At 43.8% G+C, this 17,864-nt stretch overlaps 1 protein-coding gene across 1 annotated transcript in view; it reads left to right on the top strand.

Annotated features, from left to right (window-relative positions):
- LOC138498271 (histamine H3 receptor-like) overlaps window positions 1–15,568 on the top strand; it is a 185,741-nt gene extending 170,173 nt beyond the window's left edge. Inside the window, exons 3-4 of the mRNA XM_069622110.1 lie at window positions 11,650–12,240; window positions 15,542–15,568. Coding sequence (XP_069478211.1) covers window positions 11,650–12,240; window positions 15,542–15,568 — 618 coding nt within the window. The remainder of the gene's footprint in view (window positions 1–11,649; window positions 12,241–15,541) is intronic.
- The last annotated feature ends 2,296 nt before the right edge of the window (window positions 15,569–17,864 follow it).

The following is a 17,864-nucleotide window of genomic DNA, read 5'->3' on the forward strand; positions in this document are numbered from 1 at the left end:
TTTGTAAATTATTGATGAAAAATTGCATGCAACTGTTTTGCATGCTTGAAATGCCCATGGATTAACATAGAAACTCAAACCCCTACATTATACTTTTTCCCTTCTTTCCCTTCCTTCTGGGCCAGGCGGTTGGGAACCTCATATTCTGGGAGAATCTTGCCCACAGACACAAGTGCAGGGAGGCGAGTGTTTCAGCTACTCAGGCTCTCGTGAACCATTTTCTGCATATCTTCAAGGGATACCAGGGCCTTCAGGTTATACCTCATGACTGCCAATTTGCCACCTATCCTAGAGGGTTCCAGGGAAACCCCACTTGTGTAAATTTGCCTTCCACAACAATAGCACAATTATTAGATCACTTGAAGTCACCCACCCTCCCACTTTTCCTCCTGTTAAAAGAAACCTTTTCTCTGCAGTGATCTTACTTGGCAAGGGTGTGCCGGGTCGATGTCATTTAGTAAGGAGGCTATTTCGCTAATCGGAGCGTTAGCCCCCTCAATATGTGAGGCCAAGATGGTAGGCCTCTTCCCGGGCTGGGGCTATGGGAGAGATTTGACTGCCTTACGTTTGAACATAGTGCAGGGCCTCAATGGGGAAACCCTATTTACCCCACGAATAGAGAAATCTGAGGTTCTGCACTGAGATGGAATACAAAATAGAATAATATAAGAAATATAAAAATTCTTAAAATTGATAAATGTTAAGAAACCTATATAAAACCCTATTCTAAAAATGAATCACCATCTCATTCTAGTTAATCCAGGTAATCTAGCGTATTACTCTAATTGCAAGAAACAGATCATTGATTGAAAAAGAGTTGATTAACTGGTTACAAATAAATATTAGACTTAATGTGCACAATCCTGCGTTTTAAAATGTAAAATGTAAAATCAGTAGTCATCATTAGAGCACCAGATGTTCCAATCTACGGCCCCCTTCCACAACTACCACAAACCCCTTCAGGCCAGACCAGGTGAGGCACTCTCGACTGCTTGAGGGGCAGCCAGAGTCCCTCACCCCTCCCTGGCATGTATCTGCGACAAGTTCTTGGTCGTTCAAAGGGGCTCCACCAAATTATACAGCTGGAGCTCGGGCTACGTGCTAGAGCCCATTCAGTCAACAGCGAGTCAGATGCTTGATATAGCAACCCAGCCTCAGAGTCTCCGAAATACATTATGTCAAAGTAAAACGTACACAGATGCAAGGTTCAGAAAAACCTATAAAAAAGACAATCAAACGTGCATGAAGAATTCAAATAAGGTAAAAGTCATAACATATGCCTAACCACAAGTCCACAGGGTCACAAAACCACAAGTCCACTGAGTATGGGGGCAAAGAACGCCTGATCGGCTTGTAGGAAAACCAGAGACTGACTCCCGACCTTTGAACCACCGGTGGTGGACCCAAACCCGAGTTCAATCTCAGTCTCAGTCGGTCCAGGGCTCTGATTACCTCAAATTAAACGTATGTTAGGCAACTAATATGATAGTCCAATATCAAGCACTATTCAGAGAGCAGTGGTTTGGTCCTCTCAACTGACAAAGTTGCAAGTTGCCGGCTAGTCAACTAATCAATTAGCTGAATGGCGTGTGGGTCCAATAGCAAACAGCACAATAAAAACAAGGGAACAACCATAAAATGTTAATTGGTTTTTCTGCAGTTGGTTTGCATGCCACTCCTGCAGTGCTGTATGTATCAAGGACACAACAATCTGTTAAGTCCCTCCAAGCCACTTCAAGCCACTCCAAGCAGCAAGCAGTAAAGGACGAGCCACCAGAGCAGTCAGAGGGTGAAACAAAATGTAAGGTGTAGCAGCAATTTCTTCCTGGACATGTAATCGGGCAATGGTCTTCCTGCCCAACTGCTGCCCAAGCTCCAAATACTCCCCTTCCAGCTCCTTGCATCGAACAGCCATGACATCAAACAGCCACCTTTTGTCCAGACGGGCTTTCACCACTCTGGGCTGCTTGTAAAGGTTTTGAAGGGGGAGGGCGGGTCTCACACAAACACAGGTGTGACTGGTGCAGCCATGGCAGCAAACAGTTGCCCTTTGTCCAGCTGGGCTTTCACCACTCCAGGCCGCTTGGAAAGGTTTTGAAGGGGGAGGACATGCCTCACACCAACACAGGTGTGATTGCTGTGGCCACAGCAGCAAACTTCCGCCCTTTGTCCAACCAGCTTTTCATGCTGGGTGTGCCCATACATGTCCATGCTGGCTGAAAACAAATATGCCAGTATTGCCATACGGACATACACATGTTTGCTTTGGACATAATGCCTGTAATACTAAAAGAAAATATTCCCATAATGGCTCTGCCAATATAGAATGCCAAGCCACTGTAAGAAAACATGTCCACAGTAGCTTCTGCATTGTAGGCCAGTATGGCTAGGTAAGAACATGTTGATATAATGTTGACAAATACCACTGCCACATAAGAATACTCATAATCATGTTGACTTTGGCACAATACCAGTAAAAATACTTTGCCCACTCTAAGCAAACACACCCACTGCCACTACCAATGAACACCATCCCGCATAAGAACACTCATGTAGGCTTTATCCATACTGCCAGTAAAAATGCAATACCCATTGTAAGGAAACATGAACATGCTGCCTGTTCCAATTAACCTCCTCTCACATGAGAACATTCTTCATGTTGGCTCTACTCTAATGACTCTAATGTGAGTGAAAATATGCCATGCCATTGTCAGAAAACATGGTCATATTAGCTAATTCAATGTTCGCCAGTATGTCTACATAAGAACACTCATCATGTTGGCTTTGTCCATAGTACAGCTTGTAAAAAAAGGCCATGCCACTGTAACAAAATAGGTACATGTGAATGAGAGAAAGAAAGGGAAACAGGCAGAGCAAGGAAGAAAAAGGGGTGGCAGGAGGTAAATAAAGATGGTGGTGGTATCAGAGGGGCAGATAGAGGGGTACAAAAAAGGAGAAATCGAAAAGAGAGAGAGGAATTGAAAAGGAAGATATAGGGTGTGCTGTACAGGGGGCAGCACTGACATAAAAAAGTAAGACACGCAGAATGAGTGAGTTAGATAAAGGGAAGAGGACAAAGAGAAAAGAACAAAACAGAAATAGATGGAGACAGAGTGTGAGAAAGCAAAAACATGTAGGAGGATCACTAGAAGTGGGTAGAGTCTTGTAATTAGAATGTGGTTCAGAGAAATTGGAAGTCATAGGATGAGCATTAGAGGGAAAGAATGAGAGAATGAGAAAGGTCAGAGAGAGACAGAACTGGAGCAAAAAAGAATGAGGGACAGAAGGGAGAGAAAAGAAAGAGACAATAGCGAGATCGGAGAAAGAAGCGATCAACAAGACACAGTAAATCACAGATATATTTCACATGAGTTGCAATAATATATTTACAGGAATAAACAAATATGAAACAGTTTATCCGAGAGTCTTTCATTGTTGGTATTTGGGGTTATGAATTCAAGCGTAGCACACTTTTGGATCAGGGTTTCCTCAAAGCATGCATGACATATGTGCTGGCCACATATTTTATTACTGTTCTCTGGATGGTGATCTCTCCATGCCTGCTTTTATCCTCTGGTGCTTTCATTGCTCATGCTCCTCCCACTCTTTGGATACAAAGAGTAACACTCCCATCCTGCCACTTCCCCTTTACTCTCGAACATACTGCTACCCTTCCCTTTCTGTTCTTCTCCGAAGTGCATCTCACAGCTAACTCTGTGTCTGAAAGACACATATATTGTAACTCTAACAAGAAACTGGTCTCAGACCCAAATGCTGGCATCGTCATTAATTCTAACAGTAGAACAGTTATACGCCTCCTTTTCAGAACCCCTGAATCCTCTCACCACACTCAGTGGATGTCAAGAAACCTGTTTATGGACATGCAGTGACTTTGACGTCCACTAGCAATAGACTTCATGCAGCTAATGGTACCAAATAAACAGAACAGATGTTTAGGATGTGTTGTTCTCTTTATAAAATTAGAACATTTGCAATTCAGGGTCTAACCATGAGCAGAAGCTTAAATTCCATGTTTCCTTTTAGATAGTCCCACTATTTCCATCTTTCTAGATAATTAGGAAGCCTGGAATGCAGGCTCTAACTGCCCGTAAATGCTTACATTTCCATTTCAAGCTTCCATTTCTGATATATACGCATTGGGCAAGAATACATGGATATGCTGCTTCACAGAAAGGCCCAGTTGAGGCTGCTTTTCACCCTGTAAAAGCTCTATTAGTGTTAGAGTCCTTACCACTGGAATCTACTGTGTGATGGGTAAGCTTGTGCCTCTACAGAGGCCCGCATCTTTGGATTGGGACCACTAACTTGGGCCTCGGTCACCAACCACACAATAGAGCCCTCTGCCATTATTTTCTTCTCTTTGGAAAACTGTGGAACCCAGGCTTTATCCACCACAGTAGAAGCCTGAATTCTGTGCTCCTCCTTTGTTCTTCTTACAGCGTTCAGCTCTCTAGCCAGTCAGTAAACTTGGAAAGGTGGCTCTAACTGCCTGCAAAAGCTGCATTCAGAGCATCCCTTCTGATGTGCTCCTTTCTTCTCTGTCCAAGGAGACACAGGTAAGCTGTGCTACAGGAAGGACCTAGTAAGGCCACTGCACAAGCTCTCATTGCATTTGCATCCTTACCCCAAACAACCACCTCAAGCAAATCACCTCCCCTACTGCTCAACTGTGCCCTCATCAATGCCCGGTCGCTCCCAGCCCACGCCCTTGACATTCAAGATCTTATCACCACCAACAATCTTGATCTCCTGGCAATCAGTGAAACATGGCTCCAGGAAGCATCTGGACTGGCATTATCACCTGCCCTCCCCCTGGCTACACCATTTTTAGGGAGGATCACCCTCATTCCAAAGGCGGTGGAGTCGCCGTCATAGCAAAAGACTCTATCCCTATCAGAAAGGTGGCTAGGACAAGTGAAAACAACAGCGACCACCTAATCCTTAAACTCAACCCCTCCCCTAGCTGCACATCGTCTAGCACCCCTGGGACCCACAACAGACTTTCATGCCACCCTTACTCACCTTCTTGCAGACAACTTAAAAAAGTCATCCAAGGCCATCCTCCTAGGAGACTTCAACCTTGGCCTAAATGACTGGAAAGACCCCCAGCCAACTCTCTAGACAGAGCATTAAGAACCCCATGGTTCAAACAAGCTATCTCAGACCCCACTCACATCAAGGGTCGCACCCTTGATTGGATAGCCCACCACAACAGCCCTGTCACCATCAAGGCTAACAAATCATTTCCCTGGACTCACCACCATGTCATACTTTCGATATCACCATGGCTAAATCAGGCCACCAATCTACGATCCCCCCCTCCCGCCAGCTCTTACCAGGAGCGGCCGTCAACTCACTAAAGATAGACTCTTACCCCACCACACAGTTCCTGGCCTCAGGCCACCCTTCTCAAAAGACCTATAATCTCTAGTTCAGACATTTAAATCCATCATCATACAAGCCATAGACACCATCGCCCCAATCACTCTAAGGAAAGCCAAACACACCAAGCACTCCAAATGCATGGTTTACCCCCGATCTCCTTGAACTTCGCACCAAAAAAAGAGATGCACTCTGCACCTGGAAAGCCAACCCTTGTGATACCACTAAAAACCATTTTTTAAATTTTTTTAAATTTTTTTACTTTACTTGTTTATAATCTTAAAAGAAAAAGATTTTTACAAGGAAGTGTTTTGTTTTGCACAGTGCATTAGTAACAGCAGTAGCGTAGGATGGAGAAAAAGAATAGAGGTCGAAGATAGAGTTGCATTTGAAAATAAAATTGAATTAACAAAGTCGTGTTCACACAGAACAGAGACAGCCAAACGGTAATAGTTCCTCCTAGATTTTTTGATTAATTAAGGTAAACAGAGTGTAGTAAAGGAGGGTGGACACTTAAGTGGACGGTTGAACAATTTGACGCATTGGCTGTAAGCATTTTCAAAGATGCTTCAAACATTTTCACTGCCGCTACAGTGAATCTGGATGCATCCCCTGCTATCAAGCGACACCACCAGATTTCTTTTTCTCTAATGTAGCGTCCCCAAATAGCAGAGTTAGGTAAGCGTTCCGGAGGTGACTGGTCTTTTGGCAGTTTATTAACAAATGCTTTATCGTTTCTGGTTCTGTTTCGTCTTCACATAATCTGCATTTGTTTGACTTTGAGAGTGCGCGAATTGCATGGATTTCTTGTGTGGGTACTAGATTCAAACGCATTCTCATAAATGTTCTCTGAAAAACTTTGTTCGAGAATTTAGAGCAATATGCTACTGGCGCTTTCAACTTGTTGGCAGTTACTTTTTCACAGGTTGCTATCCAATCGCTATACCCTAGCTTTGTCTTTATTCTTTCTGGGTTTGTAATCAAATCTTCTCAAAATCTCAAAAAAAATACAAACTAGCCATCATCAAATCAAAGCCAAAGCCACCTCATTCAATACCAGTATAGACTTAGCTAACTCCAACACTAAGGTGATCTTCTCCATTTTCATGGAATTAGAAACACCTATCCCTCCCATCCCCCTAAACCCATCTCAAAAGATGAAGCCTGGTGCAAAAGCATCCAAGATGCCATGCTCAGCAAACTTGACACATTACACTGCAAAATCCAAGCTAACCAACAGTCATTCAACCACCAAGCACCTCACATCCCTATTGACACGTCTGAAAACTCACCCCTTTTCTCCTTTAAAGAAGTCACCGAACAGAAAGTCATGGTACTCAAGAACTCCATCAAACCATCAAACTGGACATTTGCCCAGCTACTCTCATTAAAGAATGCACATCCACCCTTGCACCCTTCCTCACTGCCTTTATTAATGCCTCCTTTTTAACTGGGCTTGTCCCAGCCTCCCTGAAGGAAGCTTGGGTCAGCCCTCTCTTAAAGAAACCCACACTAGACCCAACCACACCAGGTACCTACAGGCTCATAACCACTGTTCCCATTCTCTTAAAGATTCTAGACAATGCAGCCTACCTGCAAGTCCAACAGTTCCTTTAAGGCAACAACCTTCCCGGTCTCTGCCAGACTGGCTTTTGCTCAGGTCACGGAAACGAAACAGCCTTACTAGACCTCATGAACCAAATGGACGATATTAGAGACTCTGGCAAACCAGCCCTGCTACTCCTCCTTAACCTCTCGGCAGCCTTTGATCTCGTCGACCACAAAATCCTGTGCCAGCACTTCTCAACGTCTGCACACTTCTCACCCAATGCTACAGCATGGATCACCTCATTCCTCCAAGGTAGTGCCTTGAGTGTCTTCTCAGATCTAGCCAGCGCACACCCCAGCACCATCCAATGTGGTGTCCCCCAGGCTCCTGCATCTCGCCAACCTTGTAAAACATTTTTACCAGGCCACTCTTCAGCATCCTCGACTCACTATGCATCACATATACAAACTACACCGATGATATATAGGTCCTCCTAGCACTTTCGGGAGACTACGAAACCGACTCCAAAACCCTAAACGTGTCTACTCCACGATCCAAATGTGGGTAACACCGGCTAAATGGAGACAAGACGGAACAACTTCTAATCGGGTCATCAGAAACACTAAAGAAACGTGACAACAAATACAATATCTTTACCATAGACAACATACCAATTCCAGTTTCCCAGGCTGTAGAAACCCTGGGAGTCTACCTCGACTCCAAGCTCCCATTGATAAGGCAAGTAAATGCCATTGCCTCGTCAGCGGCCTACCACTCCAAACTCCAAACTCCTCATTGCAACTAGACGTTTCCTTACAAAGCAAAACTGCCTGACTATAGCCAGAGCTATAATTGGAGCCTGATTCAATTACTGCAACACCCTTCTGGTCTGGACCTCCATAAAGAACATTGAAAAACTACAAATTGTCCAATATAATGCTCTCTGGGCTGCCATTGGTATCCCTAGAAGGAAACACTTCTCAGCTGCCAGGAAACACACCCATTGGTTACCCATCAAATAACGCGTCATAGTCGAAACACTCTCCATCATCCATAAATGCATCCACCACGCTGAAACTCAATCCCTGTCTCGGAGATTCACTGGACCACACACAGGAAGACCAATTAGAACCCCATACACCAACCTACTCTCAGTGCCTATAGTCACAAAAGCAGGGGCGGGTGGCTCCAGCTTCCCCTTCATCGCCGCAAACCAGTGTAACTCCCTTCCACCCAACCTCAGAGGTATCTCCTCCCATTTAGCCTTCAGTAAGGAAATCAAAACATGACTGTTCATCTGAAATCTCCCAGTATCTATCCACAGGGCTCTAAATGTATTGAATTGTCCTGCATGTAACACTGCTTCCTATCCAAATGACTTTGTCATGTATATAGTATGCCACCCATGTAACCTGCTCCAAACCTGCTACGCCTCATGTAACCAGTAGCATGTAGGAACCTGTAAATAAGTCAGTCTCTTGTAACAGTGCCTCGATGCCCCAGGGCTGCTGGTGCGCTTTATTAATGCAAATAAAAAATTATGCTCTATTTTATATTAGGTGACCTTTGACTTGTTAGGCCCCCTCTTATTCGGCTTAGGATCACTATCAACGTGGCAGTGATCTACCACACAATAAAGCCCCTTGGTGTGGACTCCACTGTTTTATTGCAATACAATACCTTCTCGTTTGCCATGCGAAACTCAGGCATTTGCACAGATTACTTGTTTCAAGGTTCATCATTGCGCATCACTGACACAAGTTACTTTTTCCTTTTTTTCTGACTATACAATGTGGGGTTACATTTGAACTTTTTTTTAATTTCTACTGAAAAAAATCCAATGTAATGCAGCTGCACTGTAAATTGGATTGTTTAATTCCGATTTCCTGTTGGCAGGTGGTCATCGCACCTATTTATTAAAAGGCCGGTAGAGAGTTACGAGGAAACTGCTGCCCGATTTCTTTATTAGATGCGGTAGGAACAATCTTTGCCAAAATGGTTTTGAACCATTTACAGCAATGGGTGGATGGCTACAGTATTATTAACCACCCCCAAACCGGGTTTACATTAGGTATGAGTACCATTGACCAGAGCTTCCAGTTAATTTTAATAATGCAGATTTATACAGTACTAAGGAAGGTCAGCATTATGCGGTTTTGTCGACTTTAAGACCACCTTTGATAGTGTCCCTCGTACTCTCTTGAGGCAGGTTTTAAGCAAAAAAGGGTATCCCCAAACAACTTTTGGCAATAATGAGTCAGTTATATTCCGAGAATTCAGCAGTGTTCAGGTCGGGCATGGGCGGTGAGGTAACTGCCGAGTTCAGGATTGAAAGAGGAATGTGACAGGCCTCATCCTTGCTCTACTCCCCTAACATCTATATAAAGGAGGTCATGAGTGAACTGGCTGGGAATTGTCTTGACCCCCCTAAATTGGGGGACGAAAAGTTCCTGTGCCTTATTTCTGCTGACGATGCCATGCTGCTGGCCACCTCCCCTATGGGATTAAGGCATACCTTGAGCTGCTTTACTAACAAATGTAAATAATTATGTTAAGAACTTAATAAGAGAAAAAAGAAGGGAGTGACCTTTCGACCCAAACATGCAAGACTTGCAAGCTAGTAGCAGAGGTTCACAGATGCCATCTTGAGCAGGCTCCGTTTTATGAATACTTCGAAAATCTGCTTCCATGAAAACAGCCCTGGCAGGCCCAGCTCATTAAATCGCATACCTCGCTGGAGAAAATCAGTGGAGGAATCCGTAAATTTGCTGCATGGTTGTAGATCAATGTCAATGTCCCAGCATCTCTTTATGGTGTCGAAATTTGGGGTTACATTAATTGTCTGCACCTGGCAACAGAGAACACATTTCTTAAGTAATTTCTGAGACTTCCCAAAAGGACGCCCAATACGTCTCTTCATGTTGAGTGTGGTCCCGGCACAATTTCTGATGTTGCAATTGCAATATTTAAACTCATACTATATTGGTCAAGAACTTGGAGCACCCCCGAATTGGTGAAGCATAGGTAGTCTTTATCTTACATTCTCTCTATCAAGGGTGGTCGTACATTACCATGTTAAAAAATAGCTTTTAGCTCTAAATTTGCAGAGCGTGTGGGAGGATGCGCACTCCTTGTGAAGGGGGTGTATGATTGTGTTGTCTAAGACAGCGAAGGAGCTATCTTGGCAAAGACTAGAGAACTCCTCCAATACATTGAGCACAGGACATATCTATTTAAAGGTTAAACAGGCTCCTGGGTTTAAAAAATATCTCAATGTACCTATCTCACCGGTTGCCTGTGCCTTATTTTTGGAAGTCTGCATGGGTATTTTAAAGGTGTGGAAATGTACTAGCAGCTGAGGCAATCAGGATATTATTTTCCTGGTTTGCAGCTCTAGTGTTGAAACTGTCATCCATGTCTAGCTGCTTTGTAATGGTTATAGAACATAGAGAGCCCATTAGCTCCTCCCCATGTTTAGAGCTGCTAATATCAATTTTCCTCATGAAGCAATGGCCTTCTGTAAGGCATCTGATGACTCTAATGTTGTTTTGTGTTCTGCTAAATGTATCCACTGTGCTTAGTTGAGAAGGAAAAATCAAATTTCTCCAACAATTGTCTGAATATTACTATAGGCACTTGGCACTTTTATGCTAATTGTTAATATACTAATTTGGCATGCTTTTTCATGAACTGTTTTATATATGATTTTACTATTGTGTCTTATCTTGAGTATTTACTGTTTTATCTTTTGTATTGATATGTATCGTGTGTTTGTATGTTTTTATAATTATGTGTCTCAGCTGACGAATTATGTCGAGTAAAGTTGTATGAGGATGATAATTTGGGTTGCAAGTGATACGCTTAGCACGTTTGCTTCAAAGTTCAACGGCAACTTTATTGTTTTCGTTTCTAATCCTGACCTTGTCATGGCAGACCATGCTGCAATGCTTGCTACATTGCAGAGTGGTGTGAGAAGTACAGCATCATCAAGGCTACAGACTGTGGGATTGTGGTTTCCATGTGTTAAAATCGTGGCAAAAATGGCCGTGGACACAAAATATTGCGGTAAAAAGGCTGTGGTTTTGCCGCCGCAATACATGTAAAGGATTCAGGGGACACCCCCGCAACCCCTGGACCCATTATACCATTTAAGGGTGGCGGGGGACACCCCCGCAACCCCTGCTCCCCTCAAATGGTATAATGGGGTACACCTTTACCGGGTCAAACCCCAGCATTTCTGCCGCAATTTTTTGTACAGGCAACATTTTTGCACGATTTTATCACTGCTTACAGGATTGTGTACATACTCTCAGTCATGAAATGTATTTATCATTATTTTTCTCTTGTGACGTTCTAACTACCTTAGCCGCTCATGCAGAAATACTCGATAAAACATAACCATGTGTGCTTAATGAAGTGAGTGATGCTATTTTGACTCATGTAAATGGTTTCCACAGGGCTTCGGGGTCCCTGATGTTGTGAAGGGTTGGTGGCTGGTCTCAGCTTTCAATATACATCAATGAATGATATTATTGAATCAGTTACTCGGGTCACTTGAAAGAGTGACAATAGTTAATACAAAAATGAATAAGCAGCAAATAGGTTAAATACTACTACAATGTGTTATTTTCGTGATGTCTTGAGCATGGTGTCGGAATTTGAACGTCTTATCTAAAACACATTTTCTTCTTTTACAGGTTTCTTACAGCGTCCAACAAAGAGCAAGCAAAACGACCAGCAAAGTATTCATCCAAATGGGGGCCACGTGGGTAGTGGCATTTCTGGTTTCTGCTCCAGCGATAATATTTTGGGATATTGTAGTAGGACATAGCAGTTTGCCTGAAGCAACTTGCAGTTTTGAATTTAACAATTCCTGGTATTTTCTGATCGGCTTATCCTTGTTGGATTTTTATGTCCCGTTCATTAGCATTGTTTATTTCAATTTGAGCATCTACTCCAACATTAGAAAACGAAATAAAAAGCGCCTGAAAAGCTTGAAGCTGCAGAAAAAACCTGAAAAGAAGATTTTTTTCACCCAAGACAACAGTCCATCATCGCCTAGCACTGGACTTAATATTCAAATGAAAGTGGGTTCACTTTCACTATATTCTACCAAAACTCCCAATCAAATTGTGCATGCTGGAAATGAAACATTGGCTATTAACTCAGTCATTAAAGTGAACACAGCGCAGCCAATTAGCCCTGAAACTTTGGCCAAGGTGATTACTACCCATACCAACTCAAAACTGAACAAGGATATCAAAATTGCAAAGTCCCTCACCATTATTGTAGGTGTATATTTTATTTGTTGGGGCCCCTTCACACTACTTTTTCTTACCCGAGCAATTTGCCAAGGACTGTGCTTCAATTCTTACCTGTACGATGTTGCATGGTGGCTCCTGTGGATCAATTCCTCTATAAATCCCTTCTTATATCCTCTTTGCCATAAAAAATTCAGACGAGCATTCATGAAAATTCTATATTATAAAATGTGAGCTATATGGAAATTGTTTGAAAACACTACAAAACTATTGGGCTGTAAATTAGGCCAATTAACATGGTTGTCAGAATATGATAGCGATGACTATACGCTCAAATCTGACCACGTGTGAGTTTGAAATTGAATGAGTAAAACTTTAATCTAATATATATGTGTATATATATATTTATTTATTTATTTATTTGTATTCTATTTCAGCATTGTGCTGACCAACAGAATTTCACTACAGAATTGCATCATAGTTTTGTGTGCGTAACAACCAGTTAAATGGTAGGTAGCTCTCCTCTGAGGGTGGTCATGAGTTGGTGACAAAGTTGGTGGATTCGTTTATGGCACTTGGGTGATCTGATGATGAGTGTCCATTGACCATTCAAAACAGTGCCTCACATGAAGAAGCTGTTGTCTAGAAGATATATGTGTGTGCCCAGTGATCACATCCCTGACATGTACTTTCACACCTCCTTTTTCACAAACACTTGTTTTTTCCTTCCTGGCGTGTCTTTTATTAGTGTGCCCCCATATGTGCATTTTCTCCCTCATCCCCCAACTTTATTTGCCTCCACAGTTCATTACATGTTATTTTGTTAATGTTACATAATTGAATTTTCTCGAAGATATTTGTTAAATGAGTTTTGTGTTATAGACAACCTACCCGTTAAGGTATTGCCAATGGAGGTGGAGACCATCTGAATGGAATGGAATATTTCAGGCCCTGCCTACAGCTAATGAAGTCAGCTATGGCTTTAACGTAGGAGTGCTGTGGTTTCCGATCTATATCTGCACTTACTTATTATGGCATATTGACCCTATGTTGCTTGATCTGATGTTATAGATAGAATCTAGTGAGGGACACACTTTTGTAGGTGCTTAGATCCATTGCTCTTTTGGCTTTTCATTTGGTAGGTGGCATTTTGAACTTAATGCTCTGCCAGTGATGATTGCATCTATATATGTACACATGGGACAACAGCAAAGTGCTTAAATGATTACATCTCTGACACACCTGTTATATCCGCAATGCCTGTGTATTGATATTCTCATGTCTTGTTGCCTTTCAATCTTTGTGGATCTCTAACTCCAAATATGGAGTCCCTTCTACCGACTCTTTCAAATAGTTGTGAACATTCCAGACCACCATCTCCATTTCGGAGGTGTTGAGACTGTATCCAGAAACACACCACGCCCCCTTTGACAGAGTATATATTGAAGAGATGGCCATATCAGGCTGAGCCGGTTCAACAAGCACATCATTGTATTAAAGGAGGAATTTAGACTCCTTGTTTTGCAGCACACCAAGAGTGAAATCGAGGCGTATCACAAAGAGCATCAGGGAAACAGAACAACCATGGCAAATCTCTCTAGGTATATGTAAGTAAGCTGATGTCTGACACATAATTTGCACCATGCATCTGAGATATGTTTACAGGCTTGCAAATAAATAAATAAAAACAGCGGAATTGTCTGAGTGCTTTTTTTCCATCACGAAAGACCACAGCAAATTGAAATAGTGAAAGAGTTACAGAAGAAATCAATACTATCAACAAGTTAGTAAGATCATTGCTATGCTTACCTGGCGGAAAACTGTGCGCATACCTATATGTGACATCCAACAGGACCTCTGCAGCTTCAATGAAGAGAGTTTCTGACCATCAGCATTAACAAGTCAAATCAACCAATGGGATGTTCTATACAGTGATTCACGTTTTCTTTTGAGAAATGTGCAGATCATAGATTATCACCAAGAGTCAGGTTTTACTGTTTTTTAATACATTTGTTATACAGCTCCCAGGGAACTTGAGAGTGAGCCCTCCAGAAAATTCAATTTCCCCCCTAAGGCAGACCACCAGATCATGCAGGCTTCCCCGGTGTTAATACCCAGACGGCTTTTTTAATTTCTTATGGATGATTTCATCACTCAACCCATTGTGGGAGGCAGAAGATAGGGGGTGGACATTCAAATGCTCTTGTTTTAAATCTGGTGCAGCAGTATCTTCTTCACAAAACAACTTACGATAAAATATTTTACAAAGGGTGGCTAAAATTGTGCAAAGATCCCTATTCAATATTTGATCTCCTTTTCTGATTCTTTTAACCCAATGTTAGGCTCTTTGCTCCCAATTCTGCTGAGCAAGGACCTTTCCAAACATATTATTGCGTACATCAATGCTTGGTCAATTCTGCTTCAGTATGTCATTTACCTTCACACTACGAAGAACTGTAATATCTTATCTCTTATTAACTATCACAAATCAATTGCAGTTGCAATTTCCTTATCTCCCCAAAAGATAATTTAATTCTCGCAGATTACACTTTTGAATATGGTGATAGTATGATATCACAAGATGTTTAATATATCTTTAATATAAGCCTTCAAACAGCCTCATAAAATGAAAACAATAACTGTTACCTTATTTATTTTCAGAACATACTCAATATGCTGGTCCACCTAGCTCTGTGACTGCACTCAAACCAGAGGTTTCACATTTAAGCTCCATTTCCAAGGTCAATTTAGACAGTAGAGTATCCTGACAAAGTGACAATTTTATATTGGGCCAGTGTTTGTGCAGATATCCAAAAGGATGCATAACACAAACCTATCTTCAGATACTGTTTGGCAAAGCTGGAAAATAATGACTATTCCCTTCCATTTTGGTATCTCCAGATAACCGCCATATAACCCAGATTAGTGAAATAATCATAGCCCTTACAGATTGTAGTCTTTTTACATGTAGCACAGCCAGAATTTAGATCTAATATTGTACCAAAGGAAAAATGAACTCTGCACAGCACACCCCCTTCTTTGCAAGGCCCCTATTGCATATGCAACTCCATATGGGGCACACGGATCATCATGATTAGCTACATAAATTGACTATACAATAAAGCAATGTAAATCTGAAGTATTTTTATTTTTTATTTTTTTATTTTTTATAAGGCTTTATTTGGTTTTAGCATTTGAAAACCTTTTTCCTTGGTTATTACAGTAACATTATTTACACTGTTGACAAATGATATAAATGAAATAAAATAATATCCTCATCAATCGTATTCTCATTCATTATGTACTTGTTTTTTGTTTTTGTTTTTAGGTTATTAATGTTCTTAAACATTTCTAACAAGAGTTTCACCAGGGCTAACGTGAGTCACATTTGTTTTCCTCTCAACAGCTCCAACCACCATTCTTCTGTTGTTCTTCCCACATAGTCCTTAGTGATTCCAGCCATTAGTTGTTTTCTGATTTCATCCATTTCAGGGCAAAATAGAACTTAAGGGGTAATTCATAGAAATCAGCGCACAAGTGGCACACGCGGCTGGCGCACAGTGTGCGTGTGCGGCAGTCTGCGCCAGCCGCGTGCGCCAAACCCATTTCAGCGCACAGCGTATCCATGGATTTCAACATCCATAACCAGCCGTGGCGCAGAGTGGCGCAGCGACCCTGCAGCAGCGCCAGTTATGCCCCCAACCCCGCCCCGTGCGCCATGAACAGCGCACAAATCCGGTACATGGTGCAAAGGCCAATGGACCAGCATACAGCCCCCCAACCACGAAAACGTGTGGAAAACTCCCCGCGCACACCCCAGAATACACGTACCCGCTCGCGCCAGCGAAAACGCATGTAAAACTCTACGCGCACTCCTCTGAATACACGTACCCCGCTCGCGCCAGCAAAAACGCATGTAAAACTCCCCGCGCATGCCCCAGAATACACGTACCCTGCTCGCGCCCCATAAATTGCGTAGAAAAAGCACCCCCCTGTGGCGTGGCTGCCTGTGGGCCATGCCAAGGGTGGATGGGGTGCCTGCGTGTATTTGGAGGCTGCGCAGGAAGTTTCACACGCGATAGGCCCTGTGCGAGTGGGGTACGTGAATTTGGGGGGTGCGCGGGAAGTATCACATGCGATAGGCCCTGTGTGAGTGGGGTACGTGTATCTGGGGGTTGCGCGGCAAGTTTCATACACGATAGGCCTTGTGTGAGCGGGGTACGTGTATTTGGGGGGTGCGTGGGAAGTTTCACATGAGATAGGCCTTGTGCGAGCGGGGTAAGTGTATTTGGGGGGTGCACGGGAAGTTTCACACACGATAAGCCTTGTGCGAGCAGGGTACGTGTATTTGGGGGGTGCGCGGGAGGTTTCACATGCGATAGGCCCCGTGCGAGCGGGGTGCATATATTTGGGGGGTGTGTAGGAAGTTTCACACGCAATAGGCCCTGTGCGAGCGGGGTACATGTATTTGGGGGTGCATGGGAAGTTTCACATGCGATAGGCCTTGTGCGAGTGGGGTACGTGTATTTGGGGGGTGCGTGGGAAGTTTCACACGCGATATGTCCTGTGCGAGTGGGTTTCATGTATTTGGGGGGTGCGCGGGAAGTATCACATGCGATAGGCCCTGTGTGAGTGGGGTACGTGTATCTGGGGGTTGCGCGGCAAGTTTCATACACGATAGGCCTTGTGTGAGCGGGGTATGTGTATTTGGGGGGTGCGTGGGAAGTTTCACATGAGATAGGCCTTGTGCGAGCGGGGTAAGTGTATTTGGGGGGTGCACGGGAAGTTTCACACACGATAAGCCTTGTGCGAGCAGGGTACGTGTATTTGGGGGGTGCGCGGGAGGTTTCACATGCGATAGGCCCCGTGCGAGCGGGGTGCATATATTTGGGGGGTGTGTAGGAAGTTTCACACACAATAGGCCCTGTGCGAGCGGGGTACATGTATTTTGGGGGTGCGCAGGAAGTTTCACACGCGATAGGCCCTGTGCGAGAGGGGTACGTGTATTTGGGGGGTGCATGGGAAGTTTCACATGCGATAGGCCTTGTGCGAGTGGGGTACGTGTATTTGGGGGGTGCGTGGGAAGTTTCACACGCGATATGTCCTGTGCGAGTGGGTTTCATGTATTTGGGGGGTGCGTGGGAAGTATCACACGCGATAGGCCCTGTGCGAGCGGGATACATGTATTTGGGGGGTGCGCGGGAAGTTTCACACACGATAGGCCTTGTGCGAGCGGGGTATGTGTATTTGGGGGGTGCGCAGGAAGTTTCACATGCGATAGGCCTTGTGCGAGTGGGGTACGTGTATTTGGGGGGTGCGTGGGAAGTATCACACGTGATAGTCCTTGTGCGAGCGGGGTACATGTATTTGGGGGGTGCGTGGGAGGTTTCACACACAATAGGCCCTGTGCGAGCGGGGTACGTGTATTTGGGGGGTGCGTGGGAAGTTTCCCACGCGATATGCCCTGTGCGAGCGAGGGAACGTGTATTTGGGTGGTGCGCGGGAAGTATCACAAGCGATAGGCCCTGTGCGAGGGGGGTACATGTATTTGGGGGGTGCGCGGGAACTATCACATGCGATAGGCCCTATGCGAGTGGGGTACATGTATTTGGGGGTGCGCAGGAAGTTTCACACGCGATAGGCCCTCTGCG

The sequence above is a fragment of the Ambystoma mexicanum genome, chromosome 5q (genome assembly GCF_040938575.1).
Source record: "Ambystoma mexicanum isolate Mex_15411 chromosome 5q, UKY_AmexF1_1, whole genome shotgun sequence".
NCBI lineage: Eukaryota > Metazoa > Chordata > Amphibia > Caudata > Ambystomatidae > Ambystoma > Ambystoma mexicanum.